The sequence below is a fragment of the Lycium barbarum genome, chromosome 3 (assembly GCF_019175385.1).
Source record: "Lycium barbarum isolate Lr01 chromosome 3, ASM1917538v2, whole genome shotgun sequence".
NCBI lineage: Eukaryota > Viridiplantae > Streptophyta > Magnoliopsida > Solanales > Solanaceae > Lycium > Lycium barbarum.
In genome coordinates, this window is record NC_083339.1 from 121102353 (window position 1) to 121118745 (window position 16393).

At 37.3% G+C, this 16393-nt stretch overlaps 4 protein-coding genes across 5 annotated transcripts; 2 read left to right on the forward strand and 2 right to left on the reverse strand.

Moving 5' to 3' along the window:
* The first annotated feature begins 856 nt into the window (after positions 1-856).
* Positions 857-2155, forward strand: LOC132631209 (uncharacterized). Its single transcript, XM_060346801.1, has one exon. It carries the CDS (start codon positions 857-859, stop codon positions 2153-2155), a length of 1299 nt encoding a protein of 432 aa, XP_060202784.1.
* Positions 2156-2737: 582 nt separating this feature from the next.
* LOC132631210 (uncharacterized) lies at positions 2738-3751 on the forward strand. The gene has a single exon (XM_060346802.1). It carries the CDS (start codon positions 2738-2740, stop codon positions 3749-3751), a length of 1014 nt encoding a protein of 337 aa, XP_060202785.1.
* A 2199-nt stretch (positions 3752-5950) lies between these two features.
* LOC132632110 (glucan endo-1,3-beta-glucosidase) lies at positions 5951-9171 on the reverse strand. 2 transcript variants are annotated; one of them, XM_060347942.1, is made up of 3 exons: positions 8154-9171; positions 6587-8075; positions 5952-6457 (listed from the first exon to the last, which is right to left on the reverse strand). In XM_060347942.1, the coding sequence occupies exons 1-2, from the start codon at positions 8230-8232 to the stop codon at positions 6997-6999; spliced, it is 1158 nt and encodes a 385-aa protein (XP_060203925.1). In that variant the 5' UTR covers positions 8233-9171; the 3' UTR covers positions 5952-6457; positions 6587-6996. The 2 variants fall into 2 exon arrangements, with proteins under 2 accessions (XP_060203924.1, XP_060203925.1); XM_060347941.1 differs by having other exon boundaries at positions 5951-6457; positions 6587-9171.
* A 142-nt stretch (positions 9172-9313) lies between these two features.
* Positions 9314-12376, reverse strand: LOC132632111 (thylakoid lumenal 17.4 kDa protein, chloroplastic). The gene is made up of 4 exons (XM_060347943.1): positions 12203-12376; positions 11943-12061; positions 10500-10746; positions 9314-9751 (listed from the first exon to the last, which is right to left on the reverse strand). The coding sequence occupies exons 1-4, from the start codon at positions 12318-12320 to the stop codon at positions 9528-9530; spliced, it is 708 nt and encodes a 235-aa protein (XP_060203926.1). The 5' UTR covers positions 12321-12376; the 3' UTR covers positions 9314-9527.
* Positions 12377-16393: the final 4017 nt, after the last annotated feature.

The window sequence follows — 16393 nt, forward strand, 5'->3', positions numbered from 1 at the left end:
ATCGCAAACAAATTCAGAGATTCCTCGGAATACTGAATTATATTGCTGATCAAGGTTTTATTAAAAATCTTGCAAAAGAAAGACGTATTTTACAGAAAAAGATTTCTGAAAAAATAAAATGGAACTGGACACAGGAGGATACAAATGCAGTTTTACAAATTAAAAACATGTGTAAAATCCTTCCAGAATTATATAATCCAAAAGCAGAAGATTTTCTTATTATTGAAACTGATGCTTCAAAGGATACATGGGCTGGCTGTATGCTAGCAATCCCTCAAGGTAAAAAATTATTAAACCTTGATGAATATGGAGATATTAAAGCCTATGAGACAGGCAAAAATAATCTCATTACATGTGGATTAAATTCCAAGCCGAATGACACAATACATATGGCATCTTTTGATGACCAAGCGACGAGGAAGAAAAACACCCTCGATCTGGACCAAACTCCACTATCCCAAAAGGAAAACCAGCTCCATGCCCAAATAGAAAAGCATTCTACAAAGCTTTGCAAATATATTTCAGGAACTTTCACAGCCACTGAACAAAACTATACAGTTCACGAACTTGAAACATTAGCCTGTAAAAAGGTTCTATCCAAATGGAGATTAGAATTACTTGGCACTCGCTTTGAGCTAAGAGTTGATTCGAAATACCTCACCGGATTTCTCCGATATAACCTGAGCACGGATTATAAAAATGCTAGGCTAATAAGATGGCAGCAGATAATGTTGCAATACTCGCCATATATTAAATACATTAAAAGTGACAGAAATAGTTTTGCAAATACTCTTACGAGAGAATGGAGGCAATAATCAAACAACATCAAAATGAGCTCAAACAGAAGCGTCAACAAATGGCAACGCTCCTGAAGCAAATATCCAAAATGGAAAAATCATTGGAAATGCTTCTAGCAATTAATGCTGAGGAAATAGAGGATAATGAACCTATTCCTGAACCAATCCCAGTAAAAACTGAGAAGAAAACATGGTCAGATTTGGTAGAAGAAGAAGGACAATCTTCTACTAAAGAAATCAAAAAATGGTATGTGATATATGATGGAGATCATCCAGGACTATACAACTCTTGGGGAATAGCTTCATCCCACATACATGGAAAGAACGTTAAACATGAAAGCTTCAAAACAAAGGAAGCAGCACAAGCAGCTTTTGATGAATATCAAAAGAAGTATAGTACAAAGCTAATTAGGCCAGTGCTTGATACAAAACATTCCGGAAAAAATATGGTAGTAATCGGAAAAACTACACATCTCAGAGACATGATGAAGAATGTCTTCGAGAATAACGAAGGAAGTACTAACGAAGCCCTTAGTGCTTCACTTGCTTCTTTTTGCAGGAACTGGAGGATGATCGCAGATTATCGCGAGGAATACTCAAAACAGGGTTTCTACCCAAAATACGGAGGACAAGGATGTCTACGAGCCGTATTCATAGAAGATGCAGATCCTACAATGGTCTACAGCTTCTTCGTCAATGGGATGGTCGATTCCATCTACACAAGGAGCATCAAAGTGCTCTCTCAATTCCCTCATCGTTTCCAGCAGCTGGTACGACGATACATGGATAACTTTGCCAAAGGTCAAGTCATCTACTTGCGAGTACGGTCAACATACCCCGTATTTGACGACTCGGACAAGGCAAATCTCTTAGTGCCATCACGAGCACTAATCAACATGGGTATCGCCGGAAAATCTGGACTACCACCAAAAGATATACCAATATACCCTGAGGTTGATGGTATAGCAATGGCAACAGCCTACGCCGGACTGTTCAAAGCATTAGCGGACTTTGGTGAGCAACCAACCATCAGAGTTCACTACTCAAATGGTAGGAACATAGTGGTTTACACCAAAAATAGTAAACCCATTTCCCCAGAAGGAGCCATCCACTTGGTAACAATGGAGAAATGTTTCTACAATTTCTCGGGAATCCTACAGCAAATCCCGCTAGATCTACAGAGAATGATCTGTCAGATGATTCGACATAACAGAAATCATCTATGTTCATTCTGCCAAGAAAATATCGAGCAAGCTCCTAGACAGCCCAGCTCGGAGGAAGATGACTTTGTCGACATCAACAGTCTTCATGCCGATGAAGCATTCGGAGAAGAAGAAGCAGAGCTGAGTCACCCATGACGACAGCAAAAAATGGCATCTTTTTAGTGGCCGACACTATGCCCTACTAAAAAGAAAACCATGTGGTCACGCACAATAAAACGTTTTATCGGTTTGCTTTTTCTTTTCTCGTGGGGGGGGGGGGGGGGGGGTGATGATAATTACTTTATGTCAAAATCCCACCGAAAGTTTTCTTGTTTTTTTTTAGTGTCCCTTTATCACTACCCTACACGGGAAAAACTGTGGACACGCGTCTTTAATAATTGTACTATGTGGACCGCACCTTGTCATTTTACGCGGTTTACTTTATTGTAAATTATTGACGCCTCGTCTTGGATGCCTATATAAGAAATGTTAGAGGCACTAAGATCGGGGAGTTAAAATAAAGTCAGTCTTGTATGGTAGTACGAAGATTAAAGGAATAAAGGGAAGGAGTTCGCTTTTCCGCCAATCTCAAAGTACGCAGCCCAGTTACAGACGTAAGTACCTATTACTCCACACATAGTGAGTTATCTACATAACTTACCTGTTACTTTACATACAGAATTATCTACATAATTCTTTGTCATCACATTCTATCTTATATGTTATTATTCTGTTAGCATGGCTAAAGAAATTACAAAAGATATATTCGAAGAATATAAGAAAGATGAAGAGAATGAATACTCTTTAAACACTCTTTTAGATCTTCAAAAGATTAGAGAAACTGGTTTTGATGTTACAAATCAACAAAACTTTATATCCCTAAAAAAAGGAATTAGTAACTTAATAAAACGAACAAATATCGTTTATTATGGCCTTTTAGAAGGAGAAATAGCAGTTCCTCAGGAACAGACAGAAGGAGATATGCTTATACTCATGGTAAATAAGAAAGCTATACAAGCAAAAATAGCTTCTCTCAAAAGAGAATCAGGTAGACATAAGATCAAATTCTTACATATAAGTGTTATGCAAATCTTGCTTAAATCTACATTTAGTGCAGGAATTGATGCACCCATAAGATTTCTTATCAGAGATGATAGAATTCAAAATGAACATGAAAGTGTTATAGCTACAGGTAATGGAAACCTTGTAGGAGAAACATTGAAGTTTAATATAAATCTTCAATTAAGTATGAGTCTAATGGACCAAGACCTAGATAAGGCTGTTATTATTAAGTATAAACTTGATAGAACACCTCTTATGAAAAAGGGAAATCACCCCTTTACAGCTTTCTATAGAATGAACTATGCCCTGACCAATAGTCACCATAGTCTCACCTTTAGAAATTCACCCAAAATAGAAGTTGATAAACTTTTTGGAAATATTCTTAAGATGGAAGTTAATACTCCCATGTTTAGATTAAAAAATGATCAAAATACTATCAAGAAAGATGATAGAGCATCTCAATCATTTAGATTGATAAAAGATGAGCCCTCTAGCTCTTCAATTATCCCAAAACCATTCTACTCTCCACTTCGCACAGAAGAAAAAGAGGAAGAACCCAAAATAGCTCAGAAAGATGTCCCCATCATTCTACCACATGAGCCCATAAGTTTAGCAGATGTTTCCACAAGGAAAATCAAGGAACTTCAAGATCAAATAGATCAGTTCTATCTTGAAGGACTTAAAAAATGAATCTAGAAAAAGCTTGGATTATTACACAACTAGATCTACCAGACCTAGTAATCAAAGAAATCTACTGGAAATATATTCTGGAAGATTATCTTAAATATATAGATCGTATGATTCAAAAAGAAGCCATTGAATATGAACACTGGCTTGAATGGATAGTTTATGGATATGAAGATGTCACAGGAAGTGATTATTTTTTAAAATGACTGATAAATTCCGCAACACAGTTCAAATAGAACACCCCAACCAGAGCGACATATACCCAAAAACCGTGGTATCAGCGCGTTCGAAAAACTGAAATCATGTTTGTTTCCATTGTTCTTAAAGTTATGTGGTATGGTGTTGTAAACTCGTGGTTCATTCCATGGCTATATAACCATGAAAAGTCTCAATTTTTGAAACCACGGATTTGGTGGTTTTTCCGTGGTTACGTATTTCATTTCTCCATTATACCCTCCACTCTCCACCATCCACCCCACCCCCACCCTACCACTCACCCTCACCTCCACCCCTGCCCCACGCTACCACTCACCCCCACCCACCCCCGCCACTCACCCCAACCCCACCCTCGCCCTACCACCCACCCCCACCACCCACTACCCCTCACCACCGCCCAACCCCACCTCACAATAACTCACCCCTACCCTCATCCCACACTACCCACCCCTACCTACTACCCCTCACCACCACCCAACCCCACCCCCACAACCACTCACCCCCACCCTACTACCCACTACCCCCACTCTCATCTCATAATCACCCACCTCACACCACCCACCCCTCCCCCACCCACTACCTACTTATTTTTTAAAGTTCCTATTTTATTCTTTACCTGAGTTTTATTAATATATAAAAATTATTTCTAATTAAGAGTTAAGGGTATTTTAGTAAACTTACAAGTTATTATACAGTACCATACAGTCAAACCAAACAATACAAATGTTATTAAACCACAACAAACGATACAGTCTATCCAAACATTATATTCATTAATACAGTACGATACAATACAACACCACACTGTACCATACCATACTGTACATTAATGAACCACGGGAAACAGTCATCCAAACAGAGGGTAAGGCGGAACCATATCCATCCCACGACTCCTACCACAACCCTTATGGTACGTTCCAAACTAATGATAATATTTTGTCAAACATAATAGGCTTTAAATCTACATATGTCACAACTCACTTAATATGATTTTTGTACTAGCTAGTTATTAACGCTTAATGAGATCGAACTAACCTTGCTAGCTTATCTTATCTCCTGGTAAAAAATTGGTAGACTTTCCTCTGTTTCAAATTAAAATTGTTCCACTAATTATCGACTTATTGTCTAACTTTTCGTTACATATAGTCCACAATGTGATGCACAGATGATTTGAATATTTATAATAGACTTAGCTCGCGCAATTAAAGTTGAAGATAACGCACCTCCCGACAACAATGCTAAAGTCTCCCAAAAATTAATTAATTAAATGGAAAAAGGTCAAAAATATCCCTTTATTTTCATTTATTAGTTAAGTTTGTCCGCCGTTACACTATAGGGTTATTTGTACCCCTGCCGTTATGAAACTTAATATATTTGCCCCTAATTGGATGGAATTCCCAATTTCCATAAATTAACTCACTCCCCTCTTTTATTCCGCGCCGACCCCCCTTCTATTTCATAACCTATACGAAATAATAATCCCGAAATTTAGAGTCATTGTTGAAAGACGTCAAGATTGACCGGGACAATTTGAAAATTGAAATGTACAATTAGAAGATTGAAATGCACAATTTGAAGAATGGTAAATTTGTGATTTTGTCAAGCAAAGGGATCAAAAGTGCACAATTTAATCAATTGAAAGTTTAATATGGTTAGTTTGATATCGTAGGGCTAAAATCAGAATATATCTATTATTAAGGGGACTAAAATTGTTTTCACACTTTTGTATCATAATAGAAAGGGAAATGCCCTCTCTAATAAATGTAGGTACAATAGAAGGCTTTCTTCGGTTTTCCACCCAGTGTTCAATACTAATTTTGGGGTCGGCTAATTTCGATTCTCACAAAGAAGTCTTAGTTTGAGAAATTTCTGCACAAAACACATGTCATGCATCATTTGGTTTGATACAAACACCGATAAAATTTTACCTATTGTTTGTATATATCATGCTTGTTGAACACCCTTTGTTTTACCTTCTAAACTGGGATTTGAAGACTAGTAAGGATTAGAACTTGTTAAGGACCCCATTTTTGAGTCAAATCATAATAGCCTCCATCAATGTTGCACATCTTTTTCTCTGTAATGGTTTCTGTTCCTTCTTTAAGTCTTTAACATTGTCCCTAATGTATAATAAGGCTATCTTCAAGGACTAAACAGGATATAGTAGGGCCAAAATATCACTAAGTTTCTTTCTTCACGTAGTGTAGCACAATCACATGTAATATTCATGGCCCCTGAGTTACAGTACGTTAGATAGCGTTTATTTCCTGGAGCTAAAATAAGATCAACAACAGCTCCTGAACTAATAGTTAACTTTCCGCTTAGCTAAATCTAACAAATTTAGCTAGGAAGTCAAAAGACTTTCTCCTCATCAGAAGTTGAATGCATCAAGGGGAAATCATAATGTTGCTATGCACTCGACTTCAATCCTTGCATTCATTGGCAGTGTTGCCACCTGATAAGTTGCCCGAGCTGGTGCAGGAGATTGAAAATCTGCAAGATAGCTAAGTTAGATTTACATCATCGCATTGAGTACAAGCAACACAAGTAAACGTTCTTATAAGGTGGCTACTCCTAGTATTAAAGTGGACAAAGATTTAACACTGAATTTCTTTCTCTTACATGTTACTGAGTATTTTCTGCTCTTTTTTGCTTCAGTATTGTTTTTGTCTTGCAAATTAGCAATTCCAACTTGAGTCCCACATCATGTTTTCGGGGTTGGGTCAAGCCTAAGGTCCATTTCTTTAACACTTCCAGCTAGCCAGATAGTAAGCATTCATGGTATACGCAGCATGAGCTCGAACAGTGTTGGCAAGAAAGCACGGACCCCCAAATTGGATTTGTTTGCAGTCGAAACCCAATCCACAGACATAATCAATGTTCCTCTGTATGCTTCCTTACTTGCCCCTCATTTCGGAAGACACCATGTTTTTCCCTTAGCAGGTGCTGGTGTTGTTGGATTCATCGGTGCAACCCTTGGTGTCGTCGGGTATCATGGAAATTTCGCTTTTGCCAGGAAGCCAGAGGAAATTTCACAAACACGTCAAGCACACTAACAGAAGCATTAACAGATTTGTACAACTATTAGTGCGACTATGATCAGTCTCAGCAGCAGCATCGGCGGCATTAGTTACCATTGGACGCAGAATTCCTATATCATAGACTGGCGTCATATCAGGCTTGAACAACCCAAAATTTCTTTCAAATGTTGGCCCAGGCTTTAAGTCTTCATTGAAGAGCGCGAAAATGTAGGTTTCAAATGTCCTGTTGGGCATTAGGGGCGTCCCAATTCCAGACATCACGTGTTGTATGAGTTTTCTGTTGTATTCCGCTGCGCTTCCTGCATCTACTCCTGCTTGCCCTGGATCTCCTATCGATGGCCATCCAGTTTCGGCTATGACAATCTCGATGTCTTCAAAATCCAGGAGCTTCAGGGCTGAAAAAATTGCGTCCAATTGCGCATCCAACATGTTCGTGTACGTGAGTCGTGTGGTCTCGTCGAAGACCCCTGGATTAGGCCTAAAGAGTGCATAATCAAGTGTGTTATCAGAAGAACCGAAAAATGGATACGGGTTTATCATGAACGGTGAATTAGTAGCTCTAAGGAACTCAAGCAGTGGCTTGAGAACATGGGTATCGTATCCTGCTCTAAATTTCCCAGTAGAAGGTGGGCTTGAATTTGTGAGTATACCTAGGGAATGTGGAGTAGAAATTTGGATGTGACGGTCCAACGACTTTTCAACAAGAGCAGCATGGAGCGTTTCCATAGCAGGGACTAGGCTCACAATTAGCAACTTGTTGGCAGTTGAAATTACTTCATTGCCAACAAGTATTCTCACTATATTGGTGGCGGGGACATAAGGCAGGACGTTAAGTTCCACCCATTGTTGAGCAATACTCAACTTGGTAAGGTGTGGAATTAGGTCATTTGGGACGTTTATAGTCACTGCAATGTCAGTGTGAGCAAAGGCTTGCAAGATTTCTGGGTTGGCATCAAAGAGCCTCACGCGACGGATAAAGGTGGATTCAAGGAGAAACCGTGCCACTTGGACTGGCGGAGGAAGGTCGTCGGCCACTGTACCATAATTGACACCAATATTTCCTTCAACTCCTATTACAAAAGAGAAGTTTAAATTATGTACACTAACTATAAAACAAGTGTTATTGAAATAATGTGTCACTTGCTTACCTTGAAGGAAAATTGGTGCAAGAAGGACAAGCAATGCGCCAAGCGCACAAGACAGGGGTGTGTTGGAAACCTTCTCCATTACCGGCTTGGTCGTCACAGGTTGCTGCAATTTTTTTATTTTTTTTTTGTGTCTGCATGTCAGCAGCTTGGCTGAAGAAAGGCACCGGTATGGGATGCTTTCCTTCGAAAATAGGCCTTCCAGCTGAAGTTCTGGAGTGTCAAATTAGGCAAGGAATATTCATGGGCTGCCTCCGATTGGATTGGGATATTATCTTTACTTTTTGGGCAATATGGAATTAAGAAATATACTACTCCAAAACATTGTCATACTTGCCTATAAATTCTTTTATTCTTTTTTCAAGCCAAAAGAAAGTTGATAGAGAAAGGAAATGAGTTAATAGAGAACAAGGGAAATTAAACTACTTGGTTGTTTAAAACTTTAGGCAGGACATTTTGAACATACGAACTTGCCTATCAATTTATTTTTCTTCTTCTTATTACATCAAGAAAAGAACATTGACAGAAAAAAAAAAAAAAGAAAAAAAAAAAAAAAAAAAAAAAGAGGGAGAAAAATCAGAATCGCGAGAAATGTCAAATTTAGGGTTCAGATCCATTCCAGTATTTCAAGTTCTCGAATTTCTCAATGACTGTCTGATTGAAACCACGAATACACCAAAAATTACCAGTCTTGATTGAAACCACTTATATTCAAAATTATTTTCACTTTTCCTTCTCCTCTATACTGAACAGTAAGGGAAAGAAGGGGCTTATACATTTTTGAGTTTGGACATGTCATATGCAGATACACCCATTTTGATAAACTTCACTAAAGAAATGGGAAGTGAGAATTTTGAGAAAAAGAAACGCTAAGCTGGGTAACTCCATCTCAAATTGTTTACGGTTCCAATTTAGGAGAGGTAACAGTTTCTAACTGAGAACAACACCCATCTATATTAGTGATTCGCTGGTACCTTTCGCTTAAACTATCCTGTCAGTAACTTTCAAAGTATAGCTTAGCATTTTCCCATTAGACATCATATCCCATAGTATCCCATTGGTCCAGTTCCCATTGCCTGATACATATTTTTTCCCACAACGACAAATCATAAATGGAGCAAATTACAGTATGATTTGATTCTAGAAAACCAAACATAAGTCCATCAGCTGAAAATTGATCCTTAATTAGACTATAAGGTATAAACAATGTAAGGTACAAGGAGAGTTGACTATTAGTTGCGGTTACCAGCATAACTCACTCACTCACTCACTTTGCTATACCAAAGTGACAGATATACAAGTAGTAGCTTACATTTAATAATTCCACGGAGCATGGAAGATGAATCAAGTACGAGAAAACCAGACAACAGCATAAGGTTATCGACATCCCAAGTTAACTCTCCCTTCTTCGTTAATAGTTTTATTCAAGCATATCTTCTGAAGATCAATGTAGCCAATGATTGTGTCCTCAAAATCTGCACCATCAAGTTGTGCATCATTAAAGGTAGATCCAGATAGTACAGTGTTCTTAAATGAAGCTCCCTGGAGGTTGGCTTTTGCAAAGTTCACTCGATCTAGAACAGCATTTGAAAAGTCTGTCCCTGTATGTAGCGAAGAGTCAGATTTCCAACATTGGGAAAGACGAAAGTATTCGAATATGTTATACAAGTATAGATAGCTTCAAGCATTCTTTAGCCCTTGCCAGCGAGACATAATAATTCAGAAGTTGATAAACTTTGTCCATGTCTACGGTTGAAAATCAGAAAAAGCCTTCAAAGGAAATACTATCATGATTTGCTAAAACATATTCGCTCTCCTATAAAGCTGCGTCAGCTTAACTTAAATTCAGACACAGAACATCCATCGCTGAATATCCTTCTCATCCATAGTGTTTTTGATATATTTGCAAGTAGTTTTAACGCGAAGAAAGTAAATTTTCATTAGTCAGTTGGTGTGCCAATAATAAGATCACAGATACTCAATTCTCATTTTCCATTTCATCTTTCTCAAACAGTGAATAGCTGAAAAGTACTCTATCAATGTGCAAGTTGCTGCATAATTCCTACTATTCCAACTGGCCATGACATTAGAGGCAAATTACAAATTGATGAACGATGCATAAGATATAATAAGCTGGTTAAAAGACCCTCATTAAAAATATATATAAGTTTCCATTACCATGTATAGGAATGTTTAGACATATATGACTTCCAATAATTCAATCAGCTACACTCGATCATTTCTCCTAATTTCTTGCTTTTCTTTTTATTCTCAGCCTTTTGCTTCATGAGACGCCTCAAAAACACAAGGAGATAATCTTTTTTCGAAAGAAGTGTAATGCAAACTTACCCTTAAAACTAGCTCCAACAGCATAAGCTTTAGACATAATCACTTCAGTCATGTCTGCACCGTCAAATTTTGCATCAGACATGAGTGCTGCTGCAAGTGACTTCCCCTTGAGGTTAGTTTTCTCATTTGTGTAATCACAAAAACGCAGATCAAGTGGTTTATCATAAACACCATTGGCTTGACCTATTGTGTTACCAACAAAGGCCCGTTGACACCTATCTGGATCTGTTGACAATGGAGGCAATCTCTGCAAAATCAACTCACAATGTAAACAAATGACAATATTGCATCCTTGTATGAACGAACCAATGACAATTGATAGATTACTGTGTCAAAATCTACATAGGCTTATTCCTATCATTGGACCATGAGCTTCAAGATGTTTTCTTTCCTTTAATAAGACACTTGCAATTCCGCAAAGCATCATAGATTTAAAATGCCGTCCAACTCACACCTAGATTACCTAGCTTTCACCTGAACCATCTAGTTAATGATGATGTAAATTTGGTAACATGTTTTTTATCATAAACTAGTCAAACTTTGGCCTTGATCTTAATGACCCGTCAAAAGAACCGATCTCGGAGCTATATTGAGGCTATTGTGTGCCTGACCACACATTGTTTTTTACTGAGATATTACTTTTATATTGAAAACTAGTAACAACATATAAAGATGTTGACTGAGCACCCAATTTCAGAAAGTAGCAATTCTAGATTAAAGGTAGTTAGCACCAACGATTTAAAAATCCTAGATCCACCACAGAAAAGAATGGTAAAATCCAAATGCATAATTAAGGTTTTACGGAGTTCTTTTTCTATAACCGTGGTGTTCGGGCCAGCTTGCACCTGCTACCTCCCACCAGCACTAATACCGGGTAACTTTGTCCACCAAGAGTTGGACAGATAAGAAGAAATCACCTTGTATTTTTGCTTCCACTGGGAATTGAACCTGAGACCTCATGGTTCTCCTACACCACACCCCTTTGGGTGCTAGTTAAGGAGTTAATTCTCTCGTTGATTGAGAAGATTTTGAATTTCTCATGCTACCTGGATTAGCCTACTTATAACAAACTGAAAGCTTTAATAGCAATAAGCTTTTACATCTCATACAATTCAACTTGGTACCAGAGATCTTGGTTTAAGTCATGTGCCTGTCGATCAACAAATTATTTCTACTCACCAATTAATAAAACTAATACTCTGATCCCTTTCTAATTTGTTTGACATGGGTTGACTCACCGTGAAGTTTTAAAAATAATTTAATACTTTTAAAACTTGTGGTATGATATAAAAGCCGAAGCTTTAAAATTCATTATTTTCAAATATAAATTGTGTCATTCTTTTCGGAATGGGCTAATAATCAGATTATAGATAAATCATTCAATACCGTTACCATAGAAAGTAGATAAAATAGTGCATATTCAGAGTCATCTGTTTGCCCAACCTGATTAGCAGCAATTACGGGAGAAACAGAAGTGAGTGCCCAAGCAGCAAGGAATCCACAAGCTACATTCCTAAGTTGCTTCAACTGACTTGAGCTTTCCTCACCGGCCTCCTTGATAGCTGCTCCCAGGTGCATCAAACGTTAATCACATCGAAAAAAAAAAATGAGAATTCAGATGCCATTCAGCTTTAAACAGTATGAGATAATGAGAATATGACATAATTTGAGAAAAAAAAAAAAAAGAATCGCTAGAATTGTACCTGAGCATTTAATTTGGATGGGTGAGTGAAGCTGTGGAGTAGTGAAGTGAGGACGATAAATTGGGGAACGAGGGAGAGCGTGAGATTTATATGCCAGGGGAATAGATATGGACGCCATTGTTTGTGAGTGTTATTGCCAGCGTTGGTCTCATATCATTCCTGATGAATCATGGACTTATCCATTCATATAACCCCATAACTGTAGATACATCTACATCCGACGTGGCATTTTGACGCTGCTTCTTTTCTTTTTTTTCCCCCTTTTCTTGCCTTGCTTTGCTTTTTGGCCCCTTTCTTTTCTGTTATGTTATCTGTTACCTCTTACCATTACTTTTTTCTTTTTTGACATTTAAATTTGAGTAAATGTCAGTTAACCTTCTTAATCTTTTGAGTTTGAATGGGCTAGTAAACCTCCTTGATAAATCAATAGTCAATTTTATTTTTTTTCTTAAGTGGGGTTAGGGGAAGGGGAAGGGGAAGGGAAATGGGAACGAGGAAGGGGATTACAAAATGAAAAATCAAATTTTCACTAGCAAGGTGAAAGTATATGTAACCAACCAATTGAGTAATTAAGATTCACCATCCATAGTCAAATTAAGTTAAATAATTGCATGTAATTTTGAAATGTTAAAAATAACTTTTAATTATGATCAATTATTATATTTTTTAAAAATGAATATAATAACTAAAAGTGCCCAATATATTATATAAAAATGAGTAATTTCATTTAATTAGCTAAGAAAATTTTGAGGTAAAGAAATAATATGGCATGTATTCATCATTTTGCATGAAAATTTAAATCACTTAATTAACATTTTCAAGTGATTTCCAAACTTTTGAGTATAACATACGATTTTTTTTATCATTCGAAAAGTATTATATTTAATAACACTTTTATAGAATACTTTATTTTTTAGTCTTCAACTAAATACCGAAAAACAATTCCACAGAAAGTATTATCTTAAAATTATTTGCTAATACTCAGCTCGATCAGCTGATCCATATATATTCAGAGAGACGCAACCGCCTGTCCTCGTTTGACCATTTTCACCTCGCTCCATTTCTCTTTCTCTTTTCCCCCAAAATCCCTCTTTTCTCCACTAGGGTTTCTTGTTCTCTTTGATCCATCAATCAATCATGTCATACGAGAAGCTGGACGGTTTAGCTCGGTGGTTCGGGACAAGCGTTGCATCGGCATTTTTCGCATCGTTGGAAAGATGTTCGTGTGTGAATCTCAATACCTCCGATACCGACGACGAAGTCGAAGAAGAAGAAGCCAAAGATCGGCCTCTGATGGTCTCAACTTTCCCTTCTCACCTCGATTCTTGTGCCGCCACCGCCACCAACAATAATCCTACCTCCGCTGATAACCTCCCCGTTTAATTCGGTAAAATTTCTTGTTTTTATCGTTCCATGTTTCAATTCTGTATTTCCAGTGTTATTTCCTAGTCTTATGACATCTGTAAGAACTATGACAATGGCAACTGTTATTGCTTTGAGTTGATTTGCTTTATGATGTAATGTTATTTCAGTTAGCTTGAACTATGAAAAATGAGTAAGCTGTCAATTGTATAAGCATTATCGTATTTTGGTATTCACTATCTATTTCTGCTCAGAAAACAAACTTAGGTTATCTTTGGATATAGTATCGGTGTATTTTTTTTTTTCCCACTTTATGTTAGCATAGTTGATTCTACATTACTTGGTAAAATTCCTTGTTTTTTTCCGATATACCTGTTTCAATTGTGTATTTCGAGTATTTGTTTGCTAGTGTTATGACATCTGTTGATGATAATAAGTAGGGAACTATGAGAATCAAACTTGTTATGTACTGATTGCTTTGCAGATGGTTTGGGTTTGACGATTTAATGTATTTTACTTGAATTAGCTTGAACTACTAAAAAAGAGTACACTGTCTATTGTATAAGCATTGTTGTATTTTGATATTGACTATTAATCTCTGGCCTTTCTGGTCGGAGAACAATTCAGCGTGTCTGTCTATGTGTGTCTATACATGCAATGTTACTAATTTGCCTTTAAGACTATTGAATATAGTATTGGTATTTTTGTCCGGTTTATGTTAGTTTAGGTAAGTTAAATCTGTTAATATTGGTTGTTTATTGCATGTTTCTTGTAAGTTCCAAAATCTTGATGGCGTAGAATTTTGCTGATCCCAAGTACTCTATCTCATCATTGCATGGAGGAATATAGAAAGCAAAGAGAAAAGGCAGGACCCAAAGAATTGTGTTTAATGCTTTAGCAGCTAGCTACGTGCGTGAGCGACGAGACTACTAAGCAACATCCTATCTTTGTTAACACTTTGTACCCTTGAAGCCCCATCCTCTACATTAGGGTATAGTTCTGTTACAGTAAGAGGCTAAGAGCTGTCGCTGGAATAACAACCAGTGCTACTTTCTTGACTGTTTGAGGAGAAGCCACTATTAAATATTCACTTAGATGCTCCTCTTTCATATGCAAGTTTAGGCTAACAACAGTTTTAAGCTTGCAATGTGAGTTGTTCGTTCTGCTAAATGGATGATATTTGGGTTTATAGAGTGTAGGAGACTGAAGATAATTAAAGTGCTCATCAAGTGCAGTAACTCTTCACGAATGGTAGATTTTCTCGTGAAGAAATAACTTGAAAAGGAAATGTCTGAAGTGGGAAAAAAGATTAAAGGTACGTGTTTAAAAATAAAAAAATAAAAGAGCTTTGATGGTTTTAAAGAGCAGCCAGTACATAAAGTATCCTGCGATAGAATGTTACAGGAAAGAGCCGCACCGCAAGGGGTTTTATTTAGACAGTCTACCCTAATGCAATCATTAGTGGCTGTGTCCACAGCTCGAACCCATGACCTATAACTTCATGGATGGAATTAAACTCAATAGCTGCTACACCTAGCTTTGATTGTGTCATCAATGTTTTGATTTTCTTTATTGCTTCTTAGTTAAATGCCAAAATTGTTAAATGAAATGAGGATTTAAGACCAAAAGAGACAGGCTTGTGATTTTTGCTTTAACTTCCTGATTTAGAATTGAAGTTTTTGTTCTCAGGAGTTAACCATGATTTTTTTGTGTATGTAATATGCATCTCCTTGATGCCTTCCTAATACAACATCTTATTTCATCCAAAAAAAAAAAAAAGAGACAGGCTTATGACTAAATAGAGTTTCGTCTATGGAGCTTAAAGCTTAATCCATGGCAGTAAGCAGTAAGTTGGCCTAGTCTCTCGCCCAGCCTTCACCTTCGCCTTCTTCAGAGTCCCTGATTAGCGGGTGAAGTTGCTTGCTGGGTGGTATATTCGCTAGACTAATGACTGAATGCCCTCAATATCGCCTTGATTGTCGGTATAGTCGTCATTGTTGCTCTGCAGTACTAAATTGGGTTGTTAGAGAATCCGCTTATTGTCAATTTCCTGGCTGTAGATGTATTAGGGCAATACATTTACTTCCAGATTTTGCTTTAAGAGCTACTCCTTCTACATTGTCAAATAGGATTATAATTTATAACATTGTAGAGCGTGCAGTTCAAGTGGATCCAAAAGCGGTTACTGCACATGGTTTATAGTGATCTATTTAATTTCTTAGTTTAGATATGAGATGATTTGTGAATCTATTTTAGGTGTAATACATCTTTGTTATTTTACTCACCACAAAATTTGCGCTGCTGCATGGCCACAACTGCTCTTGGTTATAAGATTATAGTTGCCTTTGTGTTATGACCCTGTGGAGAATCTATGGTTCACTGGAATTGTGTTTACTTTCAGAAGAAGACTCTTAGCAGATCTGCCTGTGGAATTAAGTCCCAATTTTGTAGCTATACTTCGTTAGATTATTCCTGTCTTGGACAGGAATTGGTCATTTATAAAGTACTGCTATGTCTAGAAAGCTTCCTGTTGGAATATCTAAAGATTAAAGGTGTACTGAAATGGGGGTTGCATAGTGCTGCTTAAATAGGCTTAGAGCTGTATCTCTCAAACCAATGTCATCTTGGCCAAATCATGGTTCTGTTGATGAACTGCTGACTGTTTGCTTAGACTACTAATAAAGGAGGTTACTAGCGATTACCGTCTCAAAAAAATGAGGTTACTAGTGCTTTGACTCTAGAAGAGCTTATCTGAATACAAGGCTTGGTTAATATGAGTCGAAGACTTGGAACATTCTTGGTGCTAAATTTTCATGCTCTTTCAGACTA